Raw genomic sequence first — 23,578 nt, 5'->3', positions numbered from 1 at the left:
TTTCTCTCCATTTAGGCTCGTGGGGTCAGTGTGATGTGGACGTCCTTAGGGATTACCTTGAATCCAGTTAGGGACAAAAGGTGGTTTACCTATCAGCAAAGCAATTTTCTCTGCTATCTAAATTTTCATTACAAATCTCTTACAGATAGAGATGATGCTTTCTATATGTTTAATGGCAAAGTCCTATGTAGAGCGGAATTATTTTCCTGGGATGGAAGATATGTGAAAGAGAACCAGCCACACTTGGAGGAGGTATTGGCCTCTCCTTTATTTAGCTTAGAAAAATCATTCCTTTCCCCCAGCCCCTCGGGGGAAATGTTTGAGTCACCTGAAAACATACGTAGGCATTGTTGTTCTCCCTCTCACAAAGAAGGGCAAAGGCTTCACTCAGCTGTGTGTTATGAAGAAAGTTGTATATTTAAGAACTTTTAAAAGGGAACAAAACTTTATTGGATATTGATTGTTCCTTGTAGAGAAGCAGGGCTGTGGCTGTGTTTCGGCCCATGCACTTGATGGGGACTTGTCCTCTGAGACCATCTGGAGGGCGCTCGTGGACATGGCTGTGGGGAGGTGTGAGGGAAGGGCTGGCGCCTGTTGTCGGTGAGCCCCTTTGGCCATATCTTCTTGCGGCTGAGGACACTCAGCACAAAGCACGTGTGGACAGCAAAGGGCCAGGCAGCATCAGAACGTGTTTGCCTGCCAGAACTTATTACAGAAAGGATTTTGTGTTTAAAATCTGAATATTGTACATAAGAAACCGAGAGGATTTTTTGCCTAAATGTGCCCAACTTGTATCGATGGGTGTGTGTGGGGGTCTGTCCTCAGATGAAGTCAGAGGGGGTGGGGGGTGAGGGCTGTTCCCTTTCAGCGGTCTGTCAGGGGCAGGGGTGCCCCTGCTCCACCCCATCATCGTTTCAAGCGCTGTGGGCCTCAGGTGGGGAGGGCACCTTACTCTCCTTACGGCTCCAGCAGCTGGTCAGGGCTCTGGCACTGGGGTGGCATTCAGCCCCGGATGGTGAGTGGGATACCTGACCCCTGAGACTTTGGTAACCTTATTTTTTATAGTGAGTACTCTTCATAATTTTCTTTTTCACCTTTTATTTGATAAGAAATTTGGGAATATTTTTGCATGGATCATTGTAAATAGAAGATTTATTTCTAATGTCTATAACATAGTGTGTTTACTAATAAGTATTTTAAATTGCTTCAAGAGCACTTAACCTACCTTTGTATGTGTGTATTCGTGTGTGTGTGTGTGTGTGTGTGTGTGTGTGTGTGTGTGGCAGTCATTTACCCCAGGCACAGTGTCCACTTCTTCAACTCTTTGTTGGTAATTCCATCTGTGTAGTGGGCGGTTTGTAATATTGATATGTTCTCCAGGGCCTGAACTGATCCAGTAACAGAGAAGCTGGTTTCCCCAATTTAGTGTAATAAGTTAGGAAAAAATATGATTTTAGTATATGTTTTTTAAAAGTCCCAAACAGAGTGCACATACACAGATACACACATGCGACTACCTGTAAGGGTTGGAGTCATTTGAATTCAGGAGGAAGTTATGAGAAATTATATAGGCTGTTTCTTCCAGCTTGCCTGAGACTTGGCACACACAGGGTGAATGTTTTCACGAGCACTGAATTAAACGGTGTTTTCAAGAGAAAGAAAAGAGTGGGTTGCGTTTTCTCCCCATTTATATCAGCTTTATAAACACTTTCCCCCCTGTAATTTCTAAAAAAATCTTGTTTCCCTTTTGTGAAGTTGAGTTGGGAGACTTCATCAAATATTTTTCCATTATGGAATACATCTATGTGAAAATCTTTTCAATTGTGAAACTATCAGGGCATCAGCTATCAAATGTGAAAGGTAGATCTTGTCTAGCAGGTAAGAATCTGGATATAATGAATAGTAACAAAACTATCATATGTTGTAATTTTAGCAGCATTTAGTTCCAGTAAAAGTAAGGAATATAGCTTCTGTTACAAAGTTGCATAATTTGATATCCTAAGCACAACAGTACAACATTCAGAGAAATTTTGCATTTTTTATATGTAACATTCCTAATTTGAGAGTCTTTCAGCTAAATTACAGTTATTTTAGAAGCTGAGACAGGCAAATAAAGGAACTAATTCCTATAAACATAGATATCATCATGGACATTTAAAAAATTTTTTTTTCTACAGCCTTCCCCTAAGGTTTAGAAGGTATCTTTCTCTTCTTAGGGAAACCCTGTTTGGATCTGGGCCAGGTAACTGAACGTTTCACGATGAGTGACGGTCCCATCAGCTTGCTGCCTCTGAGAACTGAGGCCAGCATTAGGGCCAGGGCCATTGGTGGTGACAAGCACAGAAGCGCTTCCAGAATCTTTTGTCTCTCGTGTTTGATCTTCTCTCAACATTCTTGTTGGTTTAGTTATTAGGCCTACCAGTTGTATTATATGACTCTGTTTCTTGAGTGCTATGCAAATGTAGTATTTACAGGAGCTGAGAGTGGTCCTGGGCCATGGGCTGGACACCTGGTTGGTACTCGGTACTCGCCCTGCCCTTCCCAAGCTGGGCATGCAGTGCCTCACTCCATCTGCTGGCATCGGCACTTCAAACAAGAGGAAGTAGATTCTTGGGGCTTGGGATATACTAATCTCTGGTAGTGCTGTCCTGCCAGCAGGTGGTGAAAGGATGGCAGGAACCAGATGCATCAGTATTGGGGCCTTCTTTTTTTTTTTTTTTTTAATTAATTAATTAATTTATTTATGGCTGTGTTGGGTCTTCGTTTCTGTGCGAGGGCTTTCTCCAGTTGTGGCAAGTGGGGGCCACTCCTCATCGCGGTGCGCGGGCCTCTCACTATCGCAGCCTCTCCTGTTGTGGAGCACAGGCTCCAGACGCGCAGACTCAGCAATTGTGGCTCACGGGGCCAGCCGCTCTGCGGCATGTGGGATCTTCCCAGACCAGGGCTCAAACCCTTGTGTCCTGCATTGGCAGGCGGACTCTCAACCACTGCGCCACCAGGGAAGCCCTGGGGCCTTCTTTTTAAGAAGGAAACTCAGACTTCTTCACCTGTCCTTTGTAAACATTTGGAAAGAGTATTACTCCGACCAGTTGGGCCACCTTCTCCCTATCTGGCAGCTAACAGCTGGACACCCCAGTTCTTGCCAGCCTGGGCATTGCCCAGATGGGACAGGACGCCTGTCTGACATCCTCTGGCCGTGCAAGGGCAGGCTTAAGGGTGTGGGGCTTGAGGTGGGGTACAGCTTCTGGTTCTTCTCTTGGTGCTTTCTAAGGACGGGGTGTGTCTCTAGAGAGGAGTGGCTGGCATAGGGGAAGGGTGGACTGTGTGACTCTCCTCTCTAGTACGTTTCAAATGTTGGTGTGTTTTTTTTCTCCTGAGCTGCTTATTGCTCAACCTGAGCTTTCTGAAAGGAGCCTGCAGAGGACACAGTGCAGAGGAGGGTCTGATCTTTTCAGATAGAAAGTTGCAGAGTTGATCTTACATGTTGCAGAGGATTTGCCTCTTTCCCCACCCTATTCACTTGAAGAACAGAAAACCTCTGGAGTAATCTTATTTGGATCCCCAGGACCAATGTCAAGTCACTTGGGACAGGGAGACCAAGGAGAGGCTGGCACCTCTGGGCAGGGAGCCTGCAGCGAGCTTCAGGGGATGCTGTGCTCCCAGGATTGGTGTGTTGGAGATGACAAGTGTCTTATCTTGGTCTCCTGAGCCCTATTGGAGTCTCCTGTAGGTCCTCGTGGAGACCAGTGGTCAGTAGAATAATTGGGCTGGACCTGAGGCCAGCTCTCATGTGTTCCTGGTGGGGTTACTGTGATGGCCACTCAAGAGAGACCCCAGGGAGCCACTGTTACTGACTAGGAAATCGTTCCTTTTTTTTTTTTTTTAATGATTTTTGAATACTGCTTTTTTTTTTTTAGACCATTCTCATAGTACTTTTAAAAAACTTAAGCCAGCATTGTCTTCCAGTGTTAAAGGCACCCGTCACCTCTGCACTGAACTTCAGGTGTCAATCAATACAAAGGAACATCCATCCTGAGCCAATTACATTTTGTGTAAATGCATACTATTTTAATTTTTTATGCAATCTGATGAGTAGATAAGCTCAGACTTAAAATTCTTAAAAGCACGTTTATTGTAACAAGAATTGTTATGTATTAACACTGCAATTTTCAATAAAGATTGACTTGCGTTGCAAAAAAAAAAAATTATGTTAAAAATCCCAACTGTAATCAGCAGTCACTTTTACTTTATAAACTAAGATTACTCTAGCTAGTGCACTGGATATATTCACTATCTTAATTGTGCTGATGGTTTCATGGGTGTGTACATATGTCAAACTTATAAAACTGTATAATTTAAATATGTGCAGTTTACTGTATGTCAATTATGCCTCAAGAGAGCTGTTTTTAAAAAGAGATAAACTCAGGGCAAGAGTGTAAATGAAATAATTTTTTTTTCCTAATCATTTTTCAGGATCAGCTTCTCTGGTTGGGCCTAAGGTTACACTACCACTAGGCACTTACAAAAACTTTTATTTGTACATTTCTCTTAACTGACTTTGTTCAAAAACACAAACAAACCATTTAAATTCAAGATCTGTAAGGCTAGGACCATCTCATTACTATGGGGTAAGTATTCACGAGAGCTGTAAATGTGTTTTGACTCTTAAGGAAAAGTATTTTTAAGTTTCTTTCCAATGAGAATTTAATGACTGGGTTTTTCTTTTCTACATAGAATTTAAGTCCCCTCAATTACACAAAGCTCCATTTTGGCAGAGACTTTATCTGTCCACCCTCATATGCCTAGCATCTAGAACATTGTTAAGCACACAACAGGCACTCAGTAAATACCTGTCAAAGAATGAATAAAATCCCACTTAAACTGTCACCACCTTTTCCTGGGACCATTTTGAACTGAGGCAGGTGGAAGTTCTATTCCTCCTGTTAACATGACAAGTCCATCTCCAGAGGCAGATACTGTCTTCCTCAAATTTTATTATTATTCACCTTCTTATATTTGTAAAAACAAGGTGGTGTGGCTTAGGAATCTCACTTCCAGGAAAAGACCTAAAATGGTGTGTTAAAGATTATGCATAGGGAGCTTCCCTTCCCTGGTGGTGCAGTGGGTTGAGAATCCGCCTGGCAATGCAGGGGACATGGGTTCGAGCCCTGGTCTGGGAAGATCCCACATACAGTGGAGCAACTGGGCCTGTGAGCCGCAACTACTGAGCCTGTGCGTCTGGAGCCTGTGCTCCGCAACGAGAGGCCGTGACAGTGAGAGGCCTGCGTACCGCGATGAAGAGTGGCCCCCGCTTGCCACAACTAGAGAAAGCCCTCGCACAGAAACGAAAGACGCAACACAGCAAAAATAATTAATTAATAAACTCCTACCCCCAACATCTTCTTAAAAAAAAAAAAGATTATGCATAGGATCCACAAACTAGAAACAATCAGATGACAGCGCTTAAGGAAATCATCCCTAACTGAAGAAACAATCCATAGATTAAAAATTATCGTTATGACAAGTCTGCAGTAACATGGAAAACATGTAGTGTGAATCAGGAATTGAAAAGTACCATCACTGACTGCTTACAAATTAAAAACGTATACACAGTTATCTGCTAGAATTTATACTCCATGAAGGCAGAACTTTTGGGTTTGTTCTGTTCACTAGACAGTGCCTGGTACGGAAGGTGTTTATTAACACTTGTTGAATGAATGAATGAAACTAAATATATAACATACCTGAAGGGAATGAACACACGTGGAAAATTATGTTCAGGTGGTGCAACTGTGGGTGTTTCCTCCACTTTCCCTCTATTTTCCAATTCTCCCTAAAGTTGTGATAAAACTTTCTCAGTTCAAAGGATGGTCACAGAAACCCCTCACCAGGCTCAGGCTGCTTCCTCCCGTCCTACAACTAAGGAAGCATCGGAATGGGAGTAGGTATGTGACCTGGCTTCAGTTCTAAGAGGGCTATTTTGCAGCGTGTGTGGCTCCAGCCAAGGGTCCCTAGGGTACCGGATATTTAGGCTTTCCCTCCTGCAGCCAGAAGGCAGCGCTGCCCCCTACTGGAGCCCGCAGGAAAGAGAATGCTCTTTCCCCTAAGCTGCCCCCAGCGCCTCGCCTCGCCCCACCCCGCCCCCAGCTCACTCCTAGACACCCACGGGGGTCGCTCATTACCCCTCCCGCCCCTGGGGGGCTATCTCCTTCCCAAGGGGGAGGTCACTCTCTCCTTGAGGGCTCTATCTCCCCTGAGCGTCACCGCTCCTCCCTGGTCCTCCTCATGGGGTCATTCGTTCCTGAAGGAGAGGTCATCCCATCCCCGTAGAGCCCACCCCCCTTGAGGAGGAGGGGGTCGCTCGTTCCACCAGGCCCTCGGGGGGGGAGGGTCATTATTCCCCCGTTCTTCTCCAGAAGGGGTCACTCGTTCCCAACGAGGAGGTCACCCCTTCCCCCAGGCCCCATTCCCCCCGAGAGGGTCGCTCTCCCCCGGCCCTCCTGAGGCGGCGCGGCACTCGTACCCGAGGGGGAGGTCACGCCTTTCGCCCGGCCCCGTCCCCCGAGGGTCAGCGCCGCCTCCTTCCGGGCCCTCCCCCACGAACGGCCACGCCGGGCGGGGCTCCTGTGCGGGGAAGCGGCGGCGGGTCCGGCTACTGGGTGCAGAGCGCGGAGCCGGGCGGCGCGGCGGCGGCGGCGGGGCGCCAGCCATGGCGAGCTGCTGCGCGGTGCTGGCGGCCTTCCTGTTCGAGTACGACACGCCGCGCATCGTGCTCATCCGCAGCCGTAAAGTGGGGCTCATGAACCGGGCGGTGCAGCTGCTCATCCTGGCCTACGTCATCGGGTGAGCGCGGCCGCGGGCGACGACCCCGAGGGGTCCCGGGGACAGGGTGTGACCCGACGGCCGGGAACTCCCCCTTCTGAGTCCCGGCCACGCACCTGCTCATCCTGGCCTAGGTCCTCGGCCGAGCCCCGCGACCGCTCTCCAGATGGGGTCCAGGGAACAGCGACCCGAAGCCAGGGATACATCCCTACTCCCCCAGCCCTCCACCCCCGACCCTAGCCACCAGGGGGACGGGCTCTGTGCCGGCCCTGGGTCCAGAGGCTGCTTTGATGTTGTGTCTTGAAGGCAAAGCCTAGCTAGACCTTCATCCTCGCCATTCATGCTTCCTGTCCCTTCTGACTTGCTCCATGAGGTCCTTTGGCTGGGGGTCGGAGGGCTTTGCCCTAAATGACTCACTCTTTGCTCTTCACTTCCCATTCTGATGATCTGCTGACAGAAACCAAGGTTTGGGATTTCCACTTGGTTCCTTCTGGGTCTGTGGCTTCCTTTCCCTTTCCTTTGAGCATCATATGGTAACTCATGATAATAGAGAGGTCACACTTTTAAAAATCACTTAAAGTTCAGTTCCTTCCTTTTATGGGGTTGTTGGAGTTTTTGGTATAGGCACCTGCCTTAGACTCATCGTTCCCCATGCTGCCCTCTTTGCTTATATGTCCCTCCACCATCAGTCCTCACCTAGTGCTTAATTTTAATTGACGCACACTTACAATGTAATAAAACTCGAGAGGAGGTGGAAATTAATTTACCAACTGGGCCTGCTTTCAGTGTCCACCTGGGGTGTTACGGTGTCTACAGCTGCTGAGCTGACAGATGTTACCTGCTGCCTTGTGGGGGGGTTTTGTTTGTTTGTTTTTGTTTTTGTTTTTGTTTTTCTTAAAAGGCCTAATACAGTGTTCCCCAAACTGCACATAGAGCTATTTGCTAATCTTTAAAAAATACTGACTGCTGGCTCTCAGACCCAGACTTTTTTTTTTTTTTTTTTTGCGGTACGCGGGCCTCTCACTGTTGTGGCCTCTCCCGTTGCGGAGTACAGGCTCCGGACGCACAGGCTCAGCGGCCATGGCTCACGGGCCCAGCCACTCCGCGGCATGTGGGATCTTCCCGGACCGGGGCACGAACCCGTGTCCCCTGCATCGGCAGGCGGACTCTCAACCACTGCGCCACCAGGGAAGCCCCAACCCAGACTTTTTGATTCAAGTGCTGTAGAGTACGACCACCTCCCCAGGTGATTCTGATGTGCAGCAAATTTTGGGAACCAGTGTCCTAGTGTTTCCCAAACCTACCTGAACATGAAGGACTCATCTGAGGAATTGTTTAAAGGTAACAGGACACCATCCTCCCCCTCTCCCCTGACCCTGGGGTGGGGCTTGGAATCTGTTAACACTGCCCAAGGGAATCCCCATGATCCGGCAGGTTTGGCTTCTACCATCTATCAGCGCAGCAGCAGTAGGTAATGACAGTAGTCAGTAAAAGGGCTTTCCAGGTATGAACTCTGCATCAGAACCACTTGGCCTACCCCCAGGTTTGGACTCTAAGTCACATTAAGTATGATCACAACCAACCCCTTGCCCCCCAGTGATTGTGATGCACCCTTAAACTTTGAGACCCGCTACGAGCTGGTTAACTAAACTCATATTGCTGGGTTGGACCTGAAGCATTTGGAATCAGGGGCTGTCATGCAGCTTTTTCCTTTTGGCTTTTGCTGCTGCTCGTAGGAGAATCAGTTTACATCTACTTTAGGGTATCTGTAAAGTTCTAGACTGCATACAGTATACCTGCACTTGTACAATATGGTAGCCAGGAGTCACATGAAACTGTTGAGCATTTGAAACATCCCTACTCCAAATTGAGATGTGCTATCACTGTAAAAGGCACGCCAGATTTCGAGGACATAGTACAAAAAACAGTTAAATATCATATTAATACATCTTATATTGATAGCATTAACATATATTGGATATGTTGAGTTACATAAAACATATCATTAAAATTAATTTTACCTGTTACTTTTTAATTTTTAACATGGCTACTAGAAATGTTGAAGTTACACGATTTGCGTTGTATTTCTGTTGGGCAGTGCAGCTTTATAGGATCCCTATGGAGTGTTGTCTGCCTCGATCATGAGGATTTTTTAAGCAGTAAATGCTTTGCTTTTATACATCTTGCTGTGATCAGATCTGACTCAGGATCTGAATTTAGGGCTTTTAAGAAAAATTTTTAAAAACCTCATCTCTTAACTTTCTGATTCAATTCATCTTGGTGAAATTGTGGTCTCTTTTCCAGTAGTGACCAAAGGTAATCCTTCCTCAAAAAGAGACTGAACAGGACTTCCCTGGTGGTCCAGTCGTTAAGACTCTGCACTTCCAATGCAGGGGGCACGGGTTCAATCCCTGGTCGGGGAACTAAGATCCTGTGTGCTGCATGGCCAAAAAAAAAAAAGAGAGAGAGAGACTGAACACTTCTCAGTTATCTAATTGTATTATCAGTCACTGGATGAGGGAATAGTTATTTACATAGTGATTGGGGTGAAACCATGTGTCTCTGACTTAGCAACTCACTGTCCAGTCAGCCCTCCGTATCCTCAGGTTCTGCAGCCACAGATTCAACCAACCGTAGATAAAAGCTATTAAAAAAAATTCCAGAAAATTCCAGAAAGCAAAACTTGAATTTGCCAGCAACTATTTTTACATAGCATTTACATCGTATTTACAACTATTTACATGGCATTTACTTTGTATTAGGTATTATAGGTAACCTAGAGATGATTTAAAGTATAGGGGAGGATGTGCATAGGTTACATGCAAATACTATGCCATCTTATATTAGGGTCTTGAGCATCCATGGATTTTGGTATCCTCAGGGGTCCTGGAACCAATCCCCTATGGATACCAAGGGATGACTATACTTGGTGGTAAAATAATAGTGACCCTGCTCTAAGCTTCTCCGTGTCTGACTAGAATTAAATGGAAGCTTATACCGCAGCTGAATTCCTAGAAACCCTGAAGAAGAGGACTTCTTAGGGAAAAAGCCCATCTCTAAGATGGGTAGTGAACTTGGAGACTACTCAGACAATAAGTAACCGAATAAGCAAATTTCTGAAGTCTCAACACCTAGTGCTTATAAGGAGGGGAGAGGGATGCTAGCAGCATTTCTTGATTCTAGAAATTAAAACAATGGTGGTCACTGTTGATGCTTCACAACAGCTCTGATGGGGAGGAGTTCTGATTCGTAGTACTGGCCAAGTTCCACGGTGTAAATGCTCCCATCGTGGCCAATTTCAGTCTGCCGATAATGGCTCACAAACATTGTTCCAAGCATTTGACATGCATTAACTCCTGTAACCTCACGACAATCCTGTGAAGTCTTGTTATCATTCCCATCTTATAGATGGGAAAAACAGGCACAGAGAGGTTAAGCAGCTTGGCCAAATTTATGCCTAGTGAGTGATGGACTGAGATAGGCTGGCTTCAGTCTGTTCCAGTGTCCTAACCACTGTGCACCAATGCCTTCAGATTTTTAATTATTCAGGCTAGTAGTGAAGTCCCCACTTCAGAGGAGAGGAACATACATGTGACCTGAATTCTTAGAGAAAAAGTAAGAAACTATTATACATTTACTTAAAAGATACGATTCTCCTTTCTAGAGGGCATATATAGCATAGAGGGCAAGAAAGGAGACTTCGAAAGCCAAAAGCTTGAGTTCAAATGCTGACTCTGCCATTCACTCGCTGTGTGACCTTGGGCAAGTGACTTAACCTCTCTGAATTACAGTTTTCTCCTCTGTAACATGGAGAAGAATAATGACACCTGCCTTATAAAGTGGTCAGTATTAAATTAGTTAATACACATAAAGAGCTTAGATCAGTACCTGGCACCTAAACACATTCAAATGGTAACTATCATTATCATAATTTCTATTATCTTATGGTAATTCTGTGGGTCATAGTGCATTGAAAGTGTTCAAATACCTAGTAATAAAGACAGCATTCACTGAGCATTTTCTTTTTGCTGGTCACTGCGCTAAGTTACAAAGTTAAGCAGCTTTTGCAAAGTCACAACTAGTAAACATCATACTTTCAGCCTCTGGCTACCAGAGGCTCCCTAGCATTAATTCAAATTCATGCAATCCTAGTGGCAACTTAAGAGACCTGTTTTATTTTGTAGCTGGGTGTTTGTGTGGGAAAAGGGCTACCAGGAAATGGACTCTGTGGTCAGCTCCGTTACTGCCAAAGCCAAGGGTGTGACCACGACCAACACTTCTAAACTTGGATTCCGGATCTGGGATGTGGCCGATTATGTGATTCCAGCTCAGGTAAGCCTCCCACTGTGTCTCTGTCTAAAGCTCAAGCCTCTAGTTAGCTGCTTTCCCTTCACCTTTGCACTCTTGATTAGTGATTGGCACGCCCAGAGTTCTAACATCACCAATGCCCAGACTGATTGTTTTAGTCCAAGAAAGCAGTGCAGACAGACCTCTTTTTGGCTTAGGGTCTAACAGGTAGTATTCAATCAGCTACGTTTCTTCAGCCCTCAAACATGGCTGGCTTAAACAGGGGAAGCTTTCCATATGGACACCTGAGCCTGTCGCTGGACTTGAAAAGTGGAAAAGCATATGTTTTAAATCCTGGGGAAAATGCAGGTGGAACTATCACCTTTCCACATTTTGTGGCTTGCTTTATCGTTGTAAACCCACAAGGTAAATCTTTTCAGACAGCGTAAAAACTTTAACAGCCATTAGAGACCCAAAGCCAAAGAAGAAGGAAACAGCCATACCCATATAGGATTCCATCAGGAACATAGGGAAGGGAAGAAACTGTTTGATGCAGCATCCTAGTCTCCCGTCTGTTAATCCACAAAGCTCCAAGTTAAATATTGACTCTCTTTAACCATGATAATGGCTCTGATCCACAGTCAAACCCCACATATCCCTCCAGATGGCCCACGTGCTAGGGTGACTGGGGTGGCCACATGCAGATAAGCTGCCAACTCTTGGCTCAGAGCAAGGACTTCAGAAACTCTCTCTTCAAGTGTGTTCATTTTCCCTCTGCCTTCTCAAGAGAAGGGTTCTTGTGGGGTGCCCAGAGAGAAATCAGAGCTAATAAGCCATAAAGGTCAAATGGAACAGGGGATTCATAGTTTGCTGGAGGAAGCTGGTGCTGTTGGCATGCACCTGTCTCTACAGAGAGACCTCTGCTTCCTACGAAGCCACGACCTCGTCCTGGCAGGCTCGGAATATCACACTCCGTCTGTTTGCTGGACCCACAGGAGGGTATGGCCCCCTGCTTCTGCCGCTCAGTGGGAAGGAACACACAGCAACTCTGCCTTCCATCTCGGATCGGAGCTGGGGGCCGTGTGAGTTCCCCAGGGCTCCCTTCATGAGCCTTCACGATATCCTTCTGCTCCTCCAAAGATAAAACACAAATATCTATTTGCACCGCATCTACTTGGCTCATCTCCAGACTGAAATTTCCCTAAACTTAAAATAGATAAGAAATGGGAAACAAAAAGTAAACCACACTGACTTGTTCAGGTCTAACTCAGGAAAGACGCAGGAGCAGCCTTCTGTAAACACCAAGCAAGCAGTGTGTCTACATATGGAACACGGGAGCCTGCTAGGGCGCCTGACCCGGGCCTCCTGCCACATTCTCACGTCCCCTCCTGCAGCCATTTCCTCATTTCCCAACATGCTTTGTTCCAGGCCTGTCTTTGAAAGATGCCAACTATTCCCAGAGCGTCTACCACATTGTCAGACCTGGGAGTGGAGATGTCTACAGACCCTTTGGTCCCTGAGTTTCCCTGATGGCTCCCAGCACTGACTTCTCTTCTCAGGAGTATGAAATGCTCAGAGCATTTCATTTTAGAGCACCAGCACCCAATGAAGAGGTCCAACTAGAATTTGCAGGGTCTTTGTCTTTTTTTTCCTTATACTGGGAGGCCACTGTTAGCAATTCTTCAGTCTCATCCCCAAGTGAATTGCTCTCCAGAAACTTTAAATCAACCATTTGGCACCTTCATACTTAGGAGGAGAAAACAGAACCTTCTCAAAAGGAGAAGTGTCAGGCTTCCCTGGTAGCGCAGTGGTTAAGAATCCGTCTGCCAATGCAGGGGACAATGCACCAGGGTTCGAGCCCTGGTCCGGGAAGATCCCACATGCCGCAGAGCAACTAAGTCCGTGCGCCACAACTACTGAGTCTGCGCTCTAGAGCTTGCGAGCCACAACTACTGAAGCCCACGCACCTAGAGCCCGTGCTTCGCAACAAGAGAAGCCACCGCAATGAGAAGCCCCTGCACCGCAACCAAGAGTAGCCCCCGCTCTCTCCGCAACTAGAGAAAGCCCACGCGCAGCAACGAAGACCCAACACAGCCAAAAATAAAATAAATAAAGAAAAAAAAAAGAGAAGTGTCAGTGGCAAGCCCTGATTGGGTCTTCTGTATAGAATGTTTTATGTATTTATTTTAGTTCCTGTTAGGAAAGAACCAGCCAAACTTGAGACCTTTGAGGTCTCGTGTTTTTGCGCCTGTGAGGTAATCCGGTTGGCAGAGGATATACTGAGCACTTACTGACTCTTTTCCCTCAACAAGTCCAGCTTTATGAAGGAACCATTTCAGGGTATAGACATGTTTTTTTTAATTGAGGTGAAGTTCATGTGTCACAATATCAACCAGTTCAGAATGAAAAATTCAGTGGCATTTAGCACATTCACGATGTTGTGTACCATCACGTCAGTCTAGTTCCAGAACATTTTCATCAAAAAGGAAACCCCACACTCCTTAAGCTATCATCCCCTTTTCCACCTTCTCCCTCACCCCCTCACAACCACTAATCTACTTTGTGTTCCTGGATTTGCCTATTCTGTACATTTCATATCAATGGGATCATACACTACGTGGCCTTTTGTGTCTGGCTTCTTGGACTCAGCATCATGTTTTTGAGGTTCATCCACATTGTAGCCAGGTCTGTGCTTCATTCCTTTTTAGGGCTGAGTCATATTCCCTTACAGGTATGGACCACAATTTGTTTATCCATTCATCCGTTGATAGACACTAAGTTGTTTCCAGCTTTAGGCTATTGTGAATGATGCTGCTGTGAACGTGTGTGCAAGCATTGGAGTCCCTGTTTTCAGTTAGGTTATAACTCTCATCGGTGAGAATGGGAGACCCTAAGACCAGTGTTTTTAACTGTTTTTTGCATGGCACAGGGGGGGAAGTGAAGGCACTACCCTAGTAAAAGGCCTTCCCTGTGGCTCTGCCTGGCTCCTCTGAAGGTAATATGCAGCACTCACTCCCCTCTGCCTGCTTTACAGGAGGAAAACTCCCTCTTCATCATGACCAACATGATTGTCACCATGAACCAGACGCAGGGCCTCTGTCCTGAGGTAGGCAGCTTCTTGGGGAAGAGCCTCAGGTCTCTTCCACTGTGGGCGGGACCAGGCCATGTGAAACCTGTTTTCACTGGTTCCTCTTTTTCCAGATTCCAGATAAGACCACCGTGTGTGCATCCGATGCTAACTGTACTGCTGGCTCTGCAGGCCCCCACAGCAACGGTACAGACCTGTGGCTGTGACTCTACGGTAGACGCTTAGCCTGGGGAGGGTAGCCCCGCCCCAGAGCAAACTGCCTCCCCCATGGGCCCCCTCTCAGAGGGAAATCTCCAGGATGGAGGAATCCCCCACACGAGCCTGGGAGAGGCTGGTGTCCAGACTGGGGCCCTGGGACCCTCTCGACATTCATCTCTGTCATCCTCACCCCAGAAGCCATCCCAGATCTTGCCCTGTCCTGTGGCTCGGTATCACCCCAGCCCTGCAGTTGGCAAAGCAGTGATGTGGCTAGGACTCAGACAACTCTTTTCCTCCAGTTTGGATTTCTGGATGCTGTCTAAATCCCGGAATTAGACCAGCTCAAGATTGATTGCATAGGATGCATGGTGGAGCTCCTACCCTGCCTCCCAAAGTAGAAAGTAGGAGACCCCCATAGACCTGGGTGCCCCTCACCCCTGCAGGAGTCGCAACAGGAAGGTGCGTGCCATTCAATGAGACCATGAACACATGCGAGGTGGCAGCCTGGTGCCCGGTGGAGGATGACGCACGAGTGCCAACGTGAGTCCTGCCAAAGGGACAGAAGTGTCCTAAATGCTGGGTCTCGGGCCTGAGAGAGGTGGCAGGGGAGTTGTGGCTTTGTGCTCTTGGTGTCAGCCTGTGGAGTCAGGCTTCCCTGCGCTGGCGGTTCTCAACCACAAGGCAGCAACCCTCAGTAGCTAGTGGGCCATGGTGTTTGTCACTCATGATAAGAGTGCAGATGACTTATTGCTACATTAGGCCTCTGTCAGTTGCAAGTAACTGACAGGAAACAGTTCTCAGGGCCTTAAACGGGTGTGTACACACACACGCACGCACGCACACATGCACAGTGGGGGCGGTTGTTCAACTAAGCACAGAGATCCCAGCATGGCTAGACCTGGGGCTCGAAGGACAGCATCCGAGGCGCCACCTCTTGACTCTGCTTCCCTCCGTGGTGGCTTCGTTTGCAGGACCCGTGGCATAATCCCTAGTCTCCCTGCCCAGCTGTCCGTAAAGATTCTAGACCTGTCCATCTTCACAGCTTCAGCCACATCTGTCAACCCATCCAACCCATCACTGTGGCTAGGGGATGGATTTTGCTTATGGCTGAGGCCTGGGTCATGTGCCTTCCTAGCTAGGTGGGGCGTCAGACCCACCCAAATGACACAGGTTGAGAGTGGGGGAGGTGTGGCTTTTAAAGGAAGTGTGGGGTTCTGTTACCAGAAAAAAGGTACAGATGCTGGGCAGGAAAATTATTAATGTCCATTAAAGTGTGTTTTATAAACTAGAGCAGGTTCAAGGTTGCCTGGAATAACATTCTTCCAAACTGCGATCAGCTGTGCTGTGAGTGGGTGGAGTCAGAAGTAACGCTCTGGGAACTGCGGGCAACCTGGGGCCTTTCTCACCCAGCGTCAGACTGAGGCCTAGAGAAGCCCGGGGATCAGGTAGCCATGTGAACCTCATCCTGGGTGTGTCGCAGCACAAGAGAACGGTGAGGACTGCGGATTGCTGAGAGCAGTAGCTCCCGCAAGGGAGGGAACACTAGAAGACGAGGAATCCTGGCATTCTGGAGCTGGAAAGGATTTTATGGAGCCAGTGGCCACGTGTGGCTACTGAGCACTTGAAATGCAGCTGGGCCCAAAATGAGCTCTCAGGGTAAAATACACTCCAGGTTCTGAAGGCTTATTATTTAAAAAAAAAAAAAAAAAAAAGAATATGTAGTATCTCATTAATAACATTCTATGTTGTTTACATGTTGTAGTAACATTATAGATATATTGGCTTATTACAGAAAAGTTCATTTCACTTGTTTCTTTTTACTTTATTTTTGGCCGCGAAGCATGTGGGATCTTAGTTCCCCGACCAGGGATGGAACCAGCGCCCCCTGCAGTGGAAGTGCAGAGTCCTAACCACAGGACCGCCAGGGAATTCCCTCTTTTTACTTTTTAATGTGGCTACTAGGAAATTTTAAATTACAGTGTGGTTTGTGCCTCACAGTATATTTTCACCAGACAGTGCTGTTATGGATCTTTTTATTTTTACTGGAGTATAATTGCTTTACAATGTTGTGTTAGTTTCTCCTGTACAATGAAGTGAATCAGCTATATGTATGCCTACCTACATCAGCACTGTTATAGATCTAATCCAGTGTAGGATGATTTTTAAGTGTACACTGATACACGAAATTTCAGCTCTGAGTCACATGGAGAGAAAGGTCTTCCCATCTCTGCTCTTATTCAGCCCCTAGCTGATATCAAGGAGGAGATCCTGGTCTGGAGTGTCTTCAAAACCTCTCTGTCCCTCGCTGATTTCCATTTCTCACCGAGAACAAGCCCCAGCCTCAGCACGTTGGGCTGACAAAAATATGTCAGCTCGTAGTGACATTGTTCTTAGTTATATTTATTTGAACGATGACCTCTAACTTGTGGCAAATGATATTTTTTATGGTCATGATGGAAAGTTTTATTTCAAAATGAATGTCATTAAAAAAAAAAAAAAAAGTGAGTTGATCCTAAAGGTGGAAACAACCCAAAAGTCCATCAACAGATTGTGGTGAACATGTACAATGGAATGTTATTGAGCCATAAAAAGGAATGAATAAAAAGCTCTGACACAGGCTACCACAGGGATGAACCTCAAAAACATGCTAAGTACAAGAAGCCAGACACAAAAAAGTCACATACTGTCTGATCCCATTCATATGAAATGTCCAGAATAGACAAATCCATAGAGAAAGAAGGAAAGTAGATTGGTGGTTCCCGAAGGCTGAGGGGAGGGGAGAATGGATAGTAGCTGCTTGGTGGGCAAGCAGTTTCCTTTCGGGGTGGTGATAAAGATGTTCTTGAACTAGGTAGAGGTGATGGTTGTCTAACACTGTGAATGTGCTTCATGCCACTGAATTGTATACTTTAAAATGGTTAATTTTATGTTCTCTGAATTTCACCTCAATTTTTTTTTAAAGGAGGGTTAATCTTAAAGACAGGTATTGCACATGAGGCACACAGTGGTATAGGGAGTGACAGAGGTTTGAGAAACCTTGATATAGTCCATCCCCTTGATACAGGGACGAGGGAATTCAAAGCCCCAAAAGAAGTGCCTTGGTCAAGGTCTTTGTCGACAGGCTCAGCTCCCCGCATTGTGTGGCCTCATCACTGGCCTTGCTCCTTTCTCAGGGTGGGGAAGACTGCTGAGGTTTTTTTATAGCTTCAAAGATTCCACCTGGGGGGCTTCCCTGGTGGTCCAGTGGTTAAGACTCCACGCTTCCACTGCAGGGGGCACGGGGTTTGATCCCTGGTCTGGGAACTAAGATCCTGCATGCCATGTGGTGCAGCCAAACAAACAAACAAAAAGATTCCACCTGGGTCAGGGCCCCCCCCCACTGAGGAGTCAGTCTACAGTGCCAGATCCTCCTGTAGAAACCCTCCAAAGCAGTGGGGTCCCCTTGGGTAATTCAACTCCTACTGTCAGCAGGAGCTGACATGGCGCTTCCAAGAGGCGGTGCAGCAGCAGACATGCACTTTTTGTGTCCAGCCTGTAGGTGAATTCACCTTTGATTTTGCTTTTGCTTCTTAAACCAGATCTGTTGAGCATTCCCGAGAATACCTGAGGGAGGTAAGCCCTGAAACCCAGCACCTGCCGGATGAGTGATTTCTAGTGAGGCCACGAGGCACCACCCCTCCCGCCCTTCATTAGCTATTCCTCAGGTTCTTAAATTCCCGCTGCCTTGAGGAAGAGGCCCTGCCCTTCCATGACTGGAAGAAATCAGAAGCCTTGGTTTGCAGTCTCCTCTCTTGACCTAGTGTTTATGCAGAGGAAAGTAGAAAAGACGAGATATGTTTTACTTTTTTCTTGGCAAAGTGACATTGTAAGACACATGGGTATGCGACTTAAAAATATTACCTAGGGGGCTTCCCTGGTGGCACAGTGGTTGAGAGTCCGCCTGCCGATGCAGGGGACACGGGTTCATGCCCCAGGCCGGGAAGATCTCACATGCTGCGGAGTGTCTGGGCCCGTGAGCCATGGCCGCTGGGCCTGCGCGTCCGGAGCCTGTGCTCCGCAACGGGAGAGGCCACAACAGTGAGAGGTCCGCGTACCGCAAAAAAAAAAAAAAAAAAAAAAAAAAAATTACCTAGGTATATTAGGAGTGTACATATGTTTGTGCTTTTATTAACAATACGCTGTAATTTTTTTCAGGCCTGCTTTTTTAAAGGCTGCAGAAAACTTCACTCTTTTGATTAAGAACAACATCTGGTATCCCAAATTTAATTTCAGCAAGTAAGTGGTGGCCAGCTGTGTGAATTCACCAGTGTCTTGGAGAAACTTCTGGCTCTTCTTTGAGGTTTTCCTTCCTTCTATTTTCTTCTTTCTCCCAACTTTAGGAGGAATATCCTTCCCAACATCACCACTACCTACCTCAAAACGTGCATTTATGACGCTAAAACAGATCCCTTCTGCCCCATATTCCGACTTGGCAAAATAGTGGAGAATGCAGGGCACAGCTTCCAGGACATGGCTGTTGAGGTAGGTGTAGGTCCTGGCTTTTCTAACACAGTCTTTGACACATCTCCTTCTAGAATGGGCTCTGAGGAAAGCTTGCTCTGTCTGTCCGCAACCCACAGGGAGGCATCATGGGCATCCAGATCAAATGGGACTGCAACCTGGACAGAGCCGCCTCCCTCTGCTTGCCCAGGTATTCCTTCCGCCGCCTGGACACCCGGGACGTGGACCACAACGTGTCCCCAGGCTACAATTTCAGGTGGGTGTGAGCTTGGGCCCTCATGTGCTGGGGGTGATGGTAGTTGCATCACTCCCCAGTGGGGGCCTCCACGCCCACCCAAGACCAGCACTCAGGCGGCACCCCAAGGGCAGGTGGGAAGGCGTGTGCCAGGGAGAGTGGTCCAAGCAGGGCCTTTCCCCTGTGGCATCCCGACCTGTGAGTGCCCTCCTCGCCTTTTCTTGCCTCCAGAACAACTGTGTGCTTTAGCTTTCCTGGGCCGGCCAGCCTCAGCCAGGACCCTGCTGGGGTTTTTTTCTTTTTTTTTTTTTTTTTTGGCTGTGCACTTGTGGGATCTTAGTTCCCTGACCAGGGATTGAACCCCGGCCTCCTGCAGCGGAAGCATGGAGCCCTAACCACTGGACCACCAGGGAAGTCCCTCTGCTCACTAATTTTGAGGAGTGGATGAGCCTGTGGTCCTCCAGTCCAAAGGCCTCTGGGGCCTGATCCATGAATTGGTTTCTCGGTTGATCTGGCCCCCAGAATCTCCCAAGGTGCAGGGGATACGAGTTTTGGCCTCAGGAAAGGCCTTTGCTGGTAGTTCCCCGCTAGAAGTGCTGCGTATTTGTTTCCTGGGGCTGCCATAACAAATGACCACAAACTGGGTGGCCTGAAACAGCAGGAATCTGTTCTCTCACGGTCCTGGAGGCTGGAAGCCCAGAATCAGTGTGTCAGCAGGCCAGGCTCCTTCCTTGCCTCTTCCAGCTTCTGGTGGCTCCTGACAATCCCTGGTGGTCCTTGGTTCATAGGTACATTACTCAGTCTCTGCCTCTGTCGTCACGTGGCCTTCTCCCGTCTGTGCCTGTGTTTCTGTGTCCTTTGTCCGTCTTCTTTTACAGACACCAGTCATATTGGATTTGAGGTCCACGCTAATCCAGTATGACTGCATCTTGACTAGTTACATCTGCAAAGACCCTGTTTCCAAGTAGGGTCAGTGGTCCTGTTTCGCTGCTCTTGTCTCCCTCTAGTGGTGATGTGTGGAATCAAATGCACAGAGCATCTGCTGTCCTCTTGAACCGTCTGGCTCACTGAAAGAAGGGCCGATCCTTGCATTTTTCCCTTGTAAGGGAGTCAGATTTGCATTGCTCTATCTCTACAGTTACACTGTTTCTTGTAGAAACCACTGTGGAAAACCTCAAGCTTGGGTTGGAACCCCAGAACAGAGAAGCCAATGGGACCCTCACAAGGACACCCATGCCCCTGACCTCCACCAGCATCAGGCCCCACCCGAGTTCCCCAGGCCTGGACCATGGCATGGAAGTTGTGGGCCAGACAGATCTCAGGCCACAGCTTAGGCTCCTCGTGGATCCCCTGTATAACACGGGCAGCAAATGGTATCGGTCTCGGTGGTTCTCCCCCCAGCATGCCCCGTCGTGTTCTATTTTTGCATGTGGGATCTTAGTTCCCTGACCAGGCGTTGAACCTGTGCCCCCTGCAGTGGAAGCACAGAGTCCTAACCACTGGACTGCCAGGGAATTCCCCCTCCTGGTGGTCCTTTTTAAATGGTTTTCTTGAGATATAGTTCACATACTACACAGTTCACCCTTTTAAAGTGTAGAATTCAGTTGTTTTTAGTATATTCACAGAGTTGTGCAGCTGTTACCGCAGTCAATTTCAGAACATGTTCATCACCTCAGAAAGAAACCCCCAGACCCTTTAGCTGTACCCCTCTATCACTTCAGCTACGTCAACCCCTGGCAACCACTAATCTACCTAATTTGCCGATTCTTGACTTTCATAGGAATGGACTCATACAATATGTGGCCTTCTGTGACTGGCTTCCTTCACCTAGCATCATGGCTTTTTTCCGGGTTCATCCATGTTGTGGCATTTATCAGTACTTCTCTTTATGGCTAAATAATATTCCATGGTGTGGATATAACACATTTTGTTTATCCACTCATCCAATTGATGGATCATTGGTTCTTTAATACAAAAAATGTCCAGTGCTGAGGTGCTCAGTCCCCCCCCCCAACAAAGCAGACTTGGCCATCACCGCTGGCTGGCCACCTTCTGTTAGTGGCCAGGGTCTCCTTGAGAGACGGGGCTCAGCTGTATCAGGAAGGACTTTCAGAGGAGGAAGTTCCGTTTTAAGTCATAGGAAGTGAGGGTGATGACAGAGGAGGGATCTCTTCGTGCGCCCTTGTGCCAGCAGTCCAGACCCTCTGCCCTGCGGGCCCCAGCGCCCTCCTCCTCAACAGGCCAGCCCTGCTTCACACGAGCCCGGAGAAGCCCCGGGATGCTCGAGTGTGGTTCGTTCGGCAGGCAGAGCGAGCCCTAAGCCAGTGCCAACTCCGCCAGGGCCCTGGGAGTTCGCTCTGACGTCCCTCAGCGGGACCCAGAGGCTGTCTCAGGCCTCCATATGCCTTTTCCCTCTAACCCGGCCTCCTTTCCCAGGTTTGCCAAGTACTACAACGACCTGACCGGCACCGAGCACCGCACGCTCATCAAAGCCTACGGCATCCGATTCGACATCATCGTGTTTGGAAAGGTAGCCTGGCCGCCGGCTCTCCTCGTTCAGAGCCCACTGGTCCTCTTCTGGGCTGGCCAGGGGCAAGAGGCCCTCTCCCCACCCCTATCACAAATTCTTCTTTTTCTCCCATCATTTGCAGGCTGGGAAATTTGACATCATCCCCACCATGATCAACATTGGCTCCGGCTTGGCGCTCTTAGGGGTGGTGAGTGGCTCACTTAGACCTCTCTGGCCACCCGCCTAGGACTGTGACCCCCCCCCCAGCACAGCAAGTTGAGACCCTCTGCTGGCATTCTGGTTCTTCCCTTTGACCCCAGGCTTGTTTCTAGGCTCGACCCTCCAGGCTTACTTCCCTTCCCCATCCCCGCCTGCTTCCTCCTGCCCCTCTCCAAGACCGCGCCCCTCGGGCCCTAACCTTTTCCCCTGGAGAGATGAAGGAGCCTTTCATTTCCTTGGAAGATCCCAGGCTTTGTGGGAAGGGGCGCACACAGAATAATAGGGGCCACAGCATCCTGCCTCATTCTTTCTTGCCCTGTGCTGCATTCAGGCGACAGTGCTGTGTGATGTCATAGTCCTCTACTGCATGAAGAAAAGACGCTACTATTGGGAGAAGAAATATAAATATGTGGAAGACTACGAGCAGGTAGGTCGCCTCCTGAGCTCCCAGCCGGCGGGAAGGTCCCAGCGCCCTACCTCACCTGCCTCTTGTCCCAGCGGTGAGAACCCCTAGGTCATCCAGGTGTGTCGTCCACTCAGGCGGTCACATGCGACTCTTGTCATCTGCTCCATGTCTAGACCACCGATACTAGCCTTTACTTCATACTTTTCTTCAAATGGACTCACTCTTTAAAATCTAGCCTTCATTTTAATCAGTGATGTCTCAGGTTAGTTATGATAATGGATATCATGACAAAACCTCTGTCCACACTCTACTTAAATTCGCCTTGAAGAGCAAGAGGGGTTGGGTACCCCTAGGACCTACCTGAATACGCTCAGTTGTGAAGGGCTGTCCAGACGTCCTCAGGGAAAGTGCCCGATTCCCACCTGCCCCAAATGGTCCAGGCTTGCCTGCGGGCAGCACAGGGCGGGTGCACATGTATCCATAAGCATATCAGCTGACAAAAAGCATATTGTTCTTTGCAGGGTCTTGGCAGTGAGACGGACCAGTGATGCCCACCCCACACTTGGGCTTTCCTTGGCCCTCATCAGAGCACAGCAAGGAGGGAGAAAAGGCTGCCTGCCGTGTCACCCCAGAGGAAGTTCCAGATTCTGAGTCAGTCTCCACAAGTACTGCAGGGTTGCCCAGCTGCTCCCATGTCTTGTGTGTAGGGTTTGCGTAGTAAACCACTATGCACATTGGCCACCTTCTGTCTGTGGCTGGGTCACCTCTGCCGTTCCTTCTCTTTGGGGTCACTGGGGCAAGCTCTGGCCCGAGGGCAGTGAAGTGGCTGTGGCTACAGGGCCGGGGCCTTCTCCAGGGCCGGGTCTCCTCAGAAGCTCCCGTCTCCAGCCCCCTTCGAGACAGGCCCAGTCCTCCGAGGCCCGGCAGCTCCACTCAAGCACTGTATAAGGAAGGCGGCACACCTGGGCTGCTGTTCCTCTCCCCCCACCAGAGGCTTCAACCACAAGGTCATGAGGTGGAGCTAGTGTTTTTCCTTTGAGAAGAGCTACATTGAGATGATTGAGGACCAAACATTAAAACAGATGATTTTCTTAATCTCTGTGTGGTTTCACAGCGTGAGCTAGAACTTTCCTCCCTTCCCCTTTACTTGGACCAGTAAATCCATTTGTTATCCCAGCTCACTGTGCTCCTGAAACAGTCTATTGCTGGAGCTTAGGTAATTTTTTTTTCTACTTTAACCTTCTCTTAAAGCCTAAGAAGTGTGATCTTCGTTAGCTTGTGTTTCTATAGAGTTTACGAGATTTTTTTTCTGTG

At 48.1% G+C, this 23,578-nt stretch overlaps 2 protein-coding genes across 2 annotated transcripts in view; one reads left to right on the top strand and one right to left on the bottom strand.

Moving 5' to 3' along the window:
- Positions 1–6,627, bottom strand: part of IFT81 (intraflagellar transport 81) — a 200,573-nt gene extending 193,946 nt beyond the window's left edge. The window contains exons 1-2 of the mRNA XM_082641357.1: positions 6,524–6,627; positions 5,745–5,833 (exon numbers count right to left, since the gene is read on the bottom strand). The gene's annotated coding sequence lies outside the window, so the exon portion shown is untranslated. The remainder of the gene's footprint in view (positions 1–5,744; positions 5,834–6,523) is intronic.
- An 82-nt stretch (positions 6,628–6,709) lies between these two features.
- On the top strand, positions 6,710–23,359 carry P2RX4 (purinergic receptor P2X 4; the record flags this gene model as incomplete). The annotated part of the gene is made up of 12 exons (XM_082641375.1): positions 6,710–6,843; positions 11,007–11,154; positions 14,144–14,215; positions 14,311–14,383; positions 14,839–14,935; positions 18,590–18,670; positions 18,775–18,916; positions 19,015–19,151; positions 21,567–21,660; positions 21,782–21,847; positions 22,190–22,285; positions 22,786–23,359. The coding sequence occupies 12 exons, from the start codon at positions 6,710–6,712 to the stop codon at positions 22,810–22,812; spliced, it is 1,167 nt and encodes a 388-aa protein (XP_082497501.1). The 3' UTR covers positions 22,813–23,359.
- Positions 23,360–23,578: the final 219 nt, after the last annotated feature.

The sequence above is a fragment of the Mesoplodon mirus genome (genome assembly GCF_964341445.2).
Source record: "Mesoplodon mirus genome assembly, chromosome: 13".
Classification (NCBI taxonomy): domain Eukaryota; kingdom Metazoa; phylum Chordata; class Mammalia; order Artiodactyla; family Ziphiidae; genus Mesoplodon; species Mesoplodon mirus.
This window is presented reverse-complemented; position numbering and strand designations above follow the sequence as displayed.